This window comes from Podarcis liolepis (genome assembly GCF_965112155.1).
Source record: "Podarcis liolepis genome assembly, chromosome: 2".
Taxonomy (NCBI): domain Eukaryota; kingdom Metazoa; phylum Chordata; class Lepidosauria; order Squamata; family Lacertidae; genus Podarcis; species Podarcis liolepis.
Window position 1 is genome coordinate 34,693,208 of NC_139555.1, and position 12,044 is coordinate 34,705,251.

The window sequence follows — 12,044 nt, forward strand, 5'->3', positions numbered from 1 at the left end:
AATTTTGCTGTTTTTCCTCTCAGTTTAACTCTGGTTCCGATAGAGATTTTGGAAACGTCTGCTCTTTGCTCAATAGCAGCTTGTTGTGTTGTCTGGACCAAAAAACAGTTAAGTTGGTGTGAAACAAGCCAACTTCAAAGGAGGGTTAAAATTATTTTGACAGGATGGAAAACCAAGCCAGCAAAATGAAGTTTTGCAGACTTAAAGTGTAAAGTTCTGCTTTTTGGTGCGAAGACTCAGATGTCAGGATACAGGATGGGTGACAAATGACTTAACAGCACATTTGAAAAGGATATGGGAGTCCACATGCTAAACGTGAGTCAGTAGTGTGGCCTGGTGTCTAAAAAGGCTAATGCAATTCTAGATTGCATGAGAATTCATGGTATCACTCTGTTCTTTGATCAGGACTCACAGTTCTGGACACTGCGGCTTAGAAAGGACACTGACATATTGGCACATCCACAGTAGAGCAGGGAGCCGGGGGATCAGGTTTTGTGAGCAAAGGCTGAAGAGGCTGGGTATATTTATTTTGGAGATTTTAAAATTTAGAGATTATAGAATAGCCATCTTCAAATATTTGAAGGGCCACCACATAGGTCATGGAGCAGATTGGTTTTCTTTTGCTCCAAAGGAGAGGACCCAAACCAGTGAGTTCAAATCATGAGAGAAATGATTTAATCTAAATGTAAGAAATTATTTCCTGGTTCAAGCTGTCTGACAGTGGAACAGACTGCCTTGAAAGGTGGTGAATTCTTCTTTGTTACAGGTTTTTAAATCGGAGACTGGAGGGCCCTGATCACGGGTGCTGCTGTAGTGGATTTACTTCAGCAGCTGAGACTGAACTAGGAAGTAGATGAAATTACCTTTTGAAAAAACAAACCAAAACATAATTAATGTAGCCACCGTTTATTGCTGTAGGGAACACAACAAGCTGTGGTTGAGCAAAAACAGAAACAAAAGCTTCTAAACAACTCCCGCCTATGCCAGGGAGGGACTGAATGTGGAAGCCCAAGGCTCACCTCCGTTCCTTCACGTCACACTAAACTATGGTTTAGCATAGGTTTTAAAAGGAGCCATTATGTCACTGTTCTGGGTCATTTTATTTTCTCTATGATGAAACACCAGTGCTGGGAAAAGGACAGTTTTCTTCATGGAAGGCTCCATTGTTGCAATAATGGGTATTGTGTAAATGCCATTGGTAGTGGTGTTTGGGATGGACAGTATAATTACCAATGTAAAGACCTTCTTCTGTTATCCAGTAGCTCTGCTTTTTCCTCTTCTTCTTTTTTAATTGGAGTCCACAGACTTCTGTTCTTTAGTGCTGGAATGCATGCATCCAATAGTAGCCTGGTTTGCATGTCAAATTAAAGCATAGTTAAAATAAACTGTGGTTTAGTGTGAATGAGCTGCAATTGTGGGCCCTTCTCTCTTCCCCTGCCCCTGCTTTTACCAGTTTCCCCTACCACACTATCTATTTTGTCTTGTCTTATCATACTGAATATCACCACCTGCACCTCTGCCTCCCTTACTTTGTTGTGTCTGGATCTTAAAAGTTCTGCACCTTTCTACTTCGTCTTGACCAATCCATCTCATTTTAATGTGCTTCTGTTCCCCTTACCATATTGTGCTTTCCGTAGAAGTATCTTCATACAGCTTACGTTTGTGCAAGCTCCACATGTGGGTAATTGATGAGGCGCAGGCACATATCAGGGTCATGTAGTCAAGAGCGGATGCAAAGCAATACAGGGCTGTGCCATTTGCTAGAGTTCATGCCCTTATTTTTCATGCTGCTCACAATGTGAACAGAAGTGGCGACGAAGTGCCCTAACCTCTTCAGACATCTCTCCTGTCCTTTCATCTCTTATTTTAATCAATGGTGTGTCCCCCGCCTTTCCCTCGGGATAGCTGCCACTTGAGAAATAGTGCTCCACTTTTCTTCTACTGGACTTAACACCTCTCTCTCACACAATATGCACATGCACACTGCTTTTTAGCTGGGAAATGTTTCGGGAAGGGCAACCGAAATCAAGGGGATGGAGCAACTTCCCTGTAAGGAAAGATGGCAGCATTTGGGGCTTTTTAGTTTAGGAGAGCAGGCAAGTAAGAGGAAGCATGGGCTTGGATATCCAGTAACTGAACAGAGAAAAGTCCCCCCCTTCATAATAGCAAAACACAGGGATGACGGAATTTTGGAAGATTTAGGACAAACAATACTTTGCACAGCACATTGTTCAGCGATAGGATTGGCTCTCACGGAAGGTAGTGATGGCCATAGCTGTCAATGAAATTCACTTATTCCGAATAGGATTCCTCACAAGAAAAGGGGAAAGTTGACAGCTGCCAAACCGGATAGCTTTAAAAGATAAGGCTACCAGTCTCTGCTAACCATAATGGCTATGTTCTCCTCCCCCTGTTACAGGTAGTATGTCTTTGAAAGCCACTTGCTGGGAATCACAAGCAGGGAGAGTACTGTTTCCCTCAGATCCTACTGCCAGGCTTGCCATGGGCATCTGTTCAGCCACTGTGAGAACAGGATGCTGGACAAGATGAGCCATTGGCCTGATCCTGCAAAGGCTCTTCTTATGTTCTTAGATCCACCCTCTAGCAAGTGGAATGCTTTTGTATTGCGGAGTGATTATATTCTGCATGGCACTTGCTTGGAATCGAAGCGAACCAAGAGCTGTTTTTTTTTACCAAGCAAAGCTAGGAGAAAATTCTGTTAAGGCGACTGCCAAAGAGAGTTAAAAAGGCTTTTCTTACCATTTCGAAAAAATAATAATAAGGCTGCTCTATTCTGTTAAACTGAGATGTCCGCATTGGAAAACTTCCTGTGACTTTACAGTCTGAGGTGCCAGCATGTGCTCATTCAAGATGGTGAGAGAGATTTCAGAAACGTCTGCCAGTGGCATTGCTATAAAAAGCCCACCTGCTGAATTTTGTGTATGTTTTGTAGGAGTACGAGTGTTTCCCAGTCCCGGCTCCTGGGGTGTTGCTTCCCTTTTCCTTGGTAGTGTCCCAGTTACAACAAGTAGCTGTGTTTTTTAGCTGCTTAATTACTTACTAGGAATTGTATTCAGGAAAGTGGGGTGGTGGGAATCTGTGCTGTGCAAGACACTTTGTTCCTTTTGTGCAGTTAAAAAGTATGTTGTCTAGGAAACACAATGCCCTGGAGAAAGATGCTGCCGCTTTCTTTCCCCTCCCTTCCCTGCTGGCTTCTTTCTTGCAACTAGCGACACAAATGCTTTCCTTTCCTTCAGCTGTCCCCATATGCAGAAACTTTAATTTCTGAAATTCTCTCTCTCTCTCTCTCTCTCTCTCTCTCTCTCTCTCTGTGTGTGTGTGTGTGTGTGTGTGTGTGTGAGATATTTTTTTGCCACACAACAGAGAGCCTGGGTCAGGACTCACCGCTTCATGGTGCTGATATAAGGAGCAGCCTTGTGTGGCGTGTCAGACTTGTAACCCCTGACTAGCAGATATTCCATAATCTCAAGTGGAAATGTTATGCAGACTGTCTATCAGCAATTCTATATACCTGGGTGAACCTTTTCTGTCTAGTGGGCTGCATTCACCTTTTGACCAACCCACAGCCCTTCCCTCCTCAGATCATCTGTGCAGATCAGCTGAGGAAGCGGGTTATTGCCCACCTCCCCATTCATCAAATGATCGATCTGATAGCTGGGGCGGCAGCAATTTGCATCCCCTTCAGAGCACTTTGGGGGGGGGGGGGAGATGGTGACATCTCTGCCCAGCACAGCACTGTGTCTGTTTTTCTTTTTTCTTTTGCTGCCATCAAGAAAATCAGTGGAGTCTTGGGAGGCAATATATATATATATTTGCCAGGAAAGGGGACAGATCAGACTATTAGGTCAGGGGTTAGCCGTCCTGGTTCAGGAGATGCCAGAAACTGAATCGGGGCTTTTATCCATTCAGAGCATGAGTTCTGCCACTGAGCTGGAACCTCTCCTTTCTAAGGTGGGAAGATCAGCTCTTCAAATGATGGGTCTTTCTTGCTCTCCTTTGATTTCAGAGCATGAAGGCAAAAATCGGTCACCTGTCAAATCATGGAGGTGGGTAGGCAAGATAACAATCTGACCCACTGGCCAGATCTAGTTTCCCTCAGCTCTGTTGTATGAAGTTGGGCCACTCACTGACCTTTAGAGTAACCGTCATGCAGAGGACTTTTGCAGGCACTGCCAGACAGCTGATCGGCGGTGCTTGCTAACTCCCTTTAACTGCTCCACGCCTGAAATCATGTAGGATATCAAGTGAGGGTGACAACTGCTACAATGGCCTCACAAGCCAGATAAGGAGGCCAGGCAGAGTTAATAAGGTACCCAGACTTCAGGCTCCCTACTTCTGTCATACAACGGGCTTTTGGCTGAGTGGGAATTTTGAGTTGGGAGTCTCTCTAGTTTGACTGATACTCTTAACTTTTATTCTATGCTGGCTGTCCACTAACTTGAGAAACATATGGGCTTAATTTTTTTTTTGGGGGGGGGTCTTGTTATCTACATAACCACCTTGACAGTTCAAAGCGTGGAAATTTGTGCAGTGCAGTGTATGCTTAATTGGGACTGGAGTGTTTAGTGGTGAGTAGGTACACAAAGAATAGTTCAGTCATGTCTATTTAAGAAGTTAGGTGCATTTGTGCTTTCAGCTGGAAAATATATATAAAAATCGATCTTGTGATTCATTCATAGGAAATAATCTAATTTTATTTTATATATGAAAAAACTGCCCATTAGAGATGTCTTAAAACTCTTACGTTGAGTTCCCACTATTCTGGGTCACAATTTATTTGTTTATTTATTTAAAGCATTTGTGCTGCACTCTTCAGCCAGAAAGGTTCCCAGAGTGGCTCACATCTTGCCTCATAATTTTCTGTTCTTGCCCCCCGCAAATGTAGCTTGTTTATTGAGAAACAACTAAAAAATTAGAAAGCAACTTTGCCGGTCCATAAGGGAAGAATCCCAAACGGCAATACTTTTATTGGGACGACCCCAAAAGTCATAAACTTACGATCAAGCTTTTTTGAGTTCTCCAGAATTCTTCATCAGATGTAATCAAAAGGCAAGGAGAGTGAGAGAAGTAGCAACTAGGTGTGCAGGTCTTAAGGTGGAAACGGCGAGAGTCATGCTATCATAATTGGATTGGTATCCCCATGTGCACGACAGGACAGGTATCCAAGCCTTGCTCTGTTATTTTAGAGGCCATTTTTGCAACAGGATTGAGATCTTGCGTAACTTGGACCATAGTATCAAGCAAGAGTTAAGACATACAGACACTAAAGGAAAGGAAGAAGAGGTGATGATAAATAGTACTCCACACACAGGAATGTATCTATAGTGCATGCTTAGATTGAGGTTGTCTGTGGTACAGAATGGGCTTGGCTCCTGTCATTACTGTGATTCTTATTATTTATTTACCTTTGTTTTGCTCCTCCCCTCCCTTTGGGTTTTTGGGGCATATGCATTGAACTCTTTGACTCCGTTGGCCCAGTGTCCTCTGCCTGTCCCTCCTCCATTGCTGCTGCTGCCCAGCTCTGGGTAAGTGGCAAGCCCCAGACACAATAGATTGCTATTAATAACCTGCACTGCACCTTCTGCAGGAGTCTCCGCCTGAGAGGCTATGAATATTTGATACTTGGAGGGGGGACTTTCTGCTGCTCTCCATCCTGATTGCTGCTGGGAAGTCCTGCTGGGAGCAAGAGGTCGCTCAGGAGGGAGCAAGGCATATCAGTGCAGCTCAGCAAATAGAAGGCCAGGTTGTTTTCCTCGTGGATTTTTATTGAAATAATTAGCTCTCAGAATGCACAGCTTGACACCTGAGGGTTTTGTGTTCATAAGTGCACTGTTTGACATTTTTTAAATACGGGACCATTCATAGGAGTTCTCAACCCCTAAGGTCATTTTCCTCCTATTTAGTCCACCTCCACTGTTGTGGCCAGAGCTGGCTTTTCCTTGCAGTATCCTATGTTTTCCTGGACCTGTTCTCTGTTAGCATCATCTTGTGCTTCAGCATATACCATCTCTGCCTTCCATACAGGTGTATTTCATAGGCTATCTGGCTTTTGAATGCAGCCTCCCGGACCCAGAGGGATGTGATCCTAAAGGACATTCTCATCTCTCCTTTCTCATCCCTCCCCTTCTTACCCCATATCCAGCATGCAGCAATGTGACTGGCAACAGGCTGAATTAATCAGTGGCTTGGTGCTTCACTCTGCTGTTCCTCTCCCTCTCTCTCTCTCCTCCTCTCTCTCTTTCTGCAGCTTTGCGCTGTGCGGACTCTCTCTATTGCTTTCTGCTTCTCTCTGGATAGCAGCATTGGAAGTTGCTGTTCAAGGTTCCAAGTGCTGCGCTGCAATCTTAGCCCAGATGCTTTTTAAACAGACAGATTTGTGGATGTCCCAGCAAGCCAAAAGTGGCAAAGTAAGTTTACCTTTTGCGCTTTTTATTTCTTTCTCTTTTCTAACGTTTGAATTCAAGATGGCTTTTCCCTTCCTTTCCTGCATGTTTTCCTGAGCTGCTAATGTACAGAAGGCTTCTGAGGTTGCCTGTGTGTGTGAGCTTAAGGCAGATGAGCTGCATTAAATGACAATATATATATTATGGAAAGGAGGACCTCTTCCTTTCTGCTAGGCTTGTTCTATCACTGGGAGAATTTGGGCTCTGAGCACAGTGTATAGATGTCTTGAGCTTTAGTGAATCCTTGTGTCTGTTCGGGGGTTCAGATTTGTCTGTTTCTTACACATGCCTGAGCATTGCGCCACTAAGTGCCACTTCCTACTGGTATACTTGAGGGTGGGGGGTGGGTTAATGCTGTGGCATAAACTAGCAGGGATCGTGCGTGGCAAATTTCCTGGATCTGGAGGATTGCCAAGTATGTTCAAGGGAAGCAAATGTGGCAATGATCCATCCTTGCAGATTAATAAATCTAGGATTACTGTCAGCTGTGGTTGGAAGTGTGTGTGTGTAATTACCGACTACGCATATTATTCTCCAGCGTTAGGGAAATATGTATAGTAATATATGCTTTAATATCACATTATGTAACATGCCTTTAAAACAGCACAAACACCAATCCCCATGGCACATGTGTTAGCTACATAGAAATCCAGCCCCAGGGTGATCTGCAGGTACAAGAACGGCCGCGGGGACAAAGTAGGAAAGCTATACAGCATGCAGTTGCCTGAAGGAGCTGCCTCTTCACCCAGTACCCTAAAATGAAGGAGGAGCCAGCGAGCAAGCAAAAGCTGAGGTTTGCATTGTCAGTACCAAGAAGTTTGTCCTGGTTATTGGCATTCAGCCTTCTGCTTTTGTATGACCCTAAAAACACCCTGATGTCCAGAAGAAAGTAGATTCGCTCATATAGAGGGCCATGACCAATGTTGGTAATGTACTCAAGCCCTGTGTAGGTTTGCGATGCTAAGCTGGAATCTCCAAATGTAAAGATTCTGTAATTTCTAAGAGGCAAGGAGGACTTGCACCATCGTGTAAAATGGAGCTTCTGTAATCACCTGAGCGGATGGAGCTTCTCTGCTAAAGAGAAATAGGAAGTCCTAGTTTGCTTTGGCAGCTTGTTCCTGAAACTGGATGGAGCCTGATGCTGTTATTAATTTGAGCAGTGCTGCAGATGTGATCTATGCCAGCAGTTATGGATCGAGCCGGCATGTGGTCTGCCACGGATTTCCTTAGCTCAGTGGTGCTAACCTTTTTTGGTTAAGTATGCCACAAGTCAAATCCATAGCAAGCATAAGGCAGGGTGACCCTAGTCCAGGCATGGCCAAACTTGGCCCTCCAGATGTTTTGGACTACAATTCCCATCATTCTTGACCACTGGTCCTGTTAGCTAGGGATGATGGGAGTTGTAGTCCCAAAACATCTGGCGGGCCAAGTTTGGCCATGCCTGCCCTAGTGCATGCTACAAGCCCACTATTTCTCCAAGTGCTTTTGCTTTTAGTCTACTAGGCTGGGGAGGCAAGCACAGTGTAGCATTGGAGAAGCAAGCAAGAACATGGAGAAATCTGCCCGTACAAAGGTAGTATACAGTATATATACCATTAACCTGGTCCATGGACTCAGTTATTCTTAACCAGGTGTGCTTAACCCCCTGTTTGATTGTGCCCTTTATGGTACCTTTATGGTTAGATACCCATGGCCTAATTCATTTTATTTGAATAAGATTTGCTCACTTGCTATGATGTGAACTGTTTGATAACTCTGTTCATTCTATATGCTCTATGCTAGATGCAAAAGTGTGTAGGCCATAATGAGGACATAAGGAGGCTCAGTGAGCAGTGTAGCCCTGCTGGTATAATTTGTGGCTTTTTTGTTTGGCAAAGTTTTTTCCTCGTTCGAAATTCATAAGATCCTTAGTAGTCCATGCAACAGGTTTGGGCATGCATGAGCAGGCAGGGGAGTGGAGTTCCCATGACACAACTGTACATATTCTTGCTGATGATGTTCCTTCCCTGCCTCCTCCTCCATGGTTACCCACACTTTCCATTTCCGCAGGAAGTTCACACGTGGAGATGCCACAGATTGGAAGGGACCAAAATGCCATTGGCTCCAACCCAACAGATAGCTGGGAATCATGTTTATTCCTTCCAAATGATGGTGGTGGTGGGGAATTGTTTTCCTACCATTGTTCTGAGATAGAGAGACTGAAGGCTTGATTGCAATCTAACTGGGCTTATAACTCTCTGCAGTACGAAATCACATTTTGTGCTAATTTTCTCCTGACTTGCTTGTTCTATAACACAAGAAAGTGTTGAGGAAACAACAGTATCAGGATCAGGATGATAGAAGGAGGAGGGACTTATCTGTCTATATCTGTTTCTCGTCCCCCCCCCCCCAGTCTTAAATTCATTTTGCCACTTTCCACATCAGTTTATGATTTTTTAATAAGAGGCTCGTGAAAATTTGCCAGCATATTAGTGAGCGTTTCTTGCATGTAATTTCCCCCTAAAATAATGCATTTTTTATACTTTTTATGAACATGTACACATTTATACACACTTTCCCCAAATAGATGTGTCTTTGCATGCATTTTTTGGTTGGAGAACTGCATTGCACAACTTGGCAAGGTGTGCATTTCAGAGGACAGCTGCACTTTGATTTGCTTGTAGGTAGGTAAGTAGTAGCTCCATTAGTGTCATTAAACATGTGTGCCAATCAGTCTGGTTCTTCACCTTGCTTGCCTTTTAGTCTGTCTTTGCATACCTTCTTTTGAACACTGTACCTTCCTACCAATGAGGCACCAACTGCAAGCCTGGCCATGCTAGCAATAGCTTTGCACTTGGATAGTCCCATCCCCAGCAAAAACCAAAGTTTGGGATACGAAATCCCAAGCGCCCCAAATGTGATATGGTGCTTAGGAATGTCGATCTCTTTCAAAACAACAGTCCCTTCCAAACCTGGGCTGCTGCCGAATGTGTGTTGTTGTTGTTTTGTAAGTTATCTTTTAAAAAATTGAGTTTTCAAAACACCTTGGTACAGATGGCATAATTTCGGACACAGTAGCAAGGCATGGTATTTGAATCACTTTAATAAGACAATAAAAGTGGCTAAAATTTGAACGCTGGTTCTTGCTTTTCAGAAAGAAGTGATTATGCCATCTTGGCGTTGGAAGCATCCCCTCGACTTCCAGCCCTGACCAAGATAAAACTCTTTCTTCTCATTTAATTTCTAATATGAAGTGATGTTCCTAAGAGACACTGTGCGGTGGTGAAAATGACACCTGCCTGCTCTCACAATAGAGAAGGGATCCGCTTGTTCTGTGCTTGTCCCTTGATGATGGTTACATAACTGGCACCAAGGGAAGAGAGAGAGAAGGGAGAGTTGTCAAAGTAACTCCTCCCCATGTATCGTGTCTCGAAGGGGCCACCTGTGTAATATATTTATTGAGCACAAAATAACAACACTTGGTAAATAGTTCTTTCTCCCATGTTGGAGCGATGATCAAAAGATTGTCTGCGTCACGACTGTGATAGGTGGCATGCAACCTGTTGAAAAGGTTCTTGCGCCGGGAAGTTTTTAACGTTTGACGATCTATTATGTTTCTGTATTCTGCTGGAAGCCGCCCAGAGTGGCTGGGGAAACCCAGCCAGGTGGGTGAGGTATAAATAATAAAATTATTATTATAAAAGTAATAATTCTGGGGGAAATTCAGCATAGCGCTAAGGAGATTGTCCCATCAGCACAAGCATTTCTGCAGGAATAGTCTGTCTCTCCCTGCCCCATGCGCTGTTCCAGGGGTCTCCTGACCCCCTTGAGCCAGTTTGGGGGAAGGAACACTGGAGAAGGAGAGGGTGGGAAAGCCCCATTGCACTGGTGGAGGTCCTTGAGCAGGTTCCTGTTGGCAGGACTGCTTAGTTGAATCCAACTCAAAGTAGTAATGTCAGGGCAAACTGCAGAGTCTCATTTTGCATATGGATCTTGTATTGGGTTTTGTGGAGTCTGAAAATGGACCCTGTGTTGGTAGGGAGAAGATGCAGAATGCCCCCTGCCCAAAAGGGCCATGACTTCCTTGAGGTTCTCGGGTGGTCCAAAGAAAACAGCCCCAGTTGCAATGCAATATTCTTGATTCATTAACTCTGACTAAGGATCACTATTAGTCATAGGATTGCATGGCCCTTCTTCCTTTCTTTGGTGTTTCTCCTCTTGCATGCAAATCTCCCTAACAATCTTTTAACCATGGTGAGTATCAGTGTCAACAAGGCATCATAGCAGATTATTTTAAGGCTTGTACAGCACACAGCAAAGAAATTTATCTAGGTGGTGAATGTCATCTCCACAAACAGCATAAAAACACTTAAGCAACATATTAACAATAACAATAACAATAACAATGGTTATGCTATAGGCCAGAGAAGTCCTGAGTAAACAGAAGATATTGCTTAGAGGTACTGTGAAAAAAGATTTGCCTTTAGAAGATATTATCTTAACGCAGAACCGCCTGTGGAGAGATTCTCACATATACCGTAGGTGATGTCTACACTGTCATGTATGATCCAGTTGAGATTCGTACATTGTAGGGAGTTGGACTAGGTGACCCATTCCTAGTCAATTTTTCTACTGCACCTGTGTGTGTCTGTGTGTGTGTGTGTGTGTGTGTGTGGAGATTTAGAACACTGGAGTCATGGAATCATAGAACTGTAGAGTTTGAAGGGACCCTAGTCCAATCCCCTGCAATGCTGGAATATGCAGTTGTCCCATATGGGGATTGAACCTGCAATGTGCACAGCTATGGAAGGGGAACCAACAGAAGATGATTTCAGATCCCTCAGATGGTTTGATTTCCACTTACCTTTCCATTGTCCATTTATAATTTACTCATTCTGTCTTTCTTAGCTGTGCCATTGAGCATAACCTCACAATTTATGGCATTATCCTAGAGTTTTGAGTTCCCTTGAGGGACGACTACTTTGCTAACAGCCACCATTACTTGTTTTCTGGCAAATTGGGATTGCAGAGTGACAATCAGAGGCAGGGTGAGGGATGTCTTGTCCATACCACTAGGAAGTATCTATATACATGCATATATGTGTGTGTGTGCGCGCACACACACACACACGCGCACACACACACACACACACACACACACACAGTTGGCAGTTGAGACACAGCACCATAGGCTAGATCAATCTTGCTTGCTATGTAATCAATGCAGAGCACTTGGTGCTTCTACTGCAGCCATTCATCTCTTTACGAATGGAGGTTTAGGCTTATTTAAACTTGAAATATCTGCTCAGCGAAACGGACGAATGTTAGTGCTGGGGGATGAGCAACTGCTTATCGTGTTGGAAAATAAATACAGACTATGTAGCAGGCGCCAGTGCTGAGAACACAATTGCATTGTCCTACTCAGCATTCTCCTTCCTAACTTATTGAATTCATTTTGGAACCAATCCTGAGCTGTGTCGCCACTTTGCTTTTCAGTTATAATCCCTGCCACCTTGCGTTTTTCTGTGCCAGAAGGGTTTCTACTATATCCAGACTCTGGGGAATTAGCTGCAAAGCCCCAAACTGCTAAAGGGTAGAGTG

The 12,044-nt window shown here is 43.9% G+C and overlaps 1 protein-coding gene across 16 annotated transcripts in view; it reads left to right on the forward strand.

Moving 5' to 3' along the window:
- TMEM94 (transmembrane protein 94) overlaps positions 1-12,044 on the forward strand; it is a 73,121-nt gene that overhangs the window by 12,478 nt on the left and 48,599 nt on the right. For 3 of the 16 annotated variants that reach the window (XM_083487341.1, XM_083487340.1, XM_083487344.1), the window contains exon 1: positions 6,185-6,428. The exons of 9 other annotated variants lie outside the window; for them this stretch is intronic. In XM_083487341.1, the coding sequence (XP_083343467.1) occupies positions 6,375-6,428 (54 nt within the window). In that variant the 5' untranslated portion in view covers positions 6,185-6,374. Of the gene's footprint in view, positions 1-6,162; positions 6,429-12,044 lie in introns of those variants that run through there. 4 more of the 16 variants (XR_014522101.1, XM_083487342.1, XM_083487333.1 and 1 more) reach the window with 4 other exon arrangements.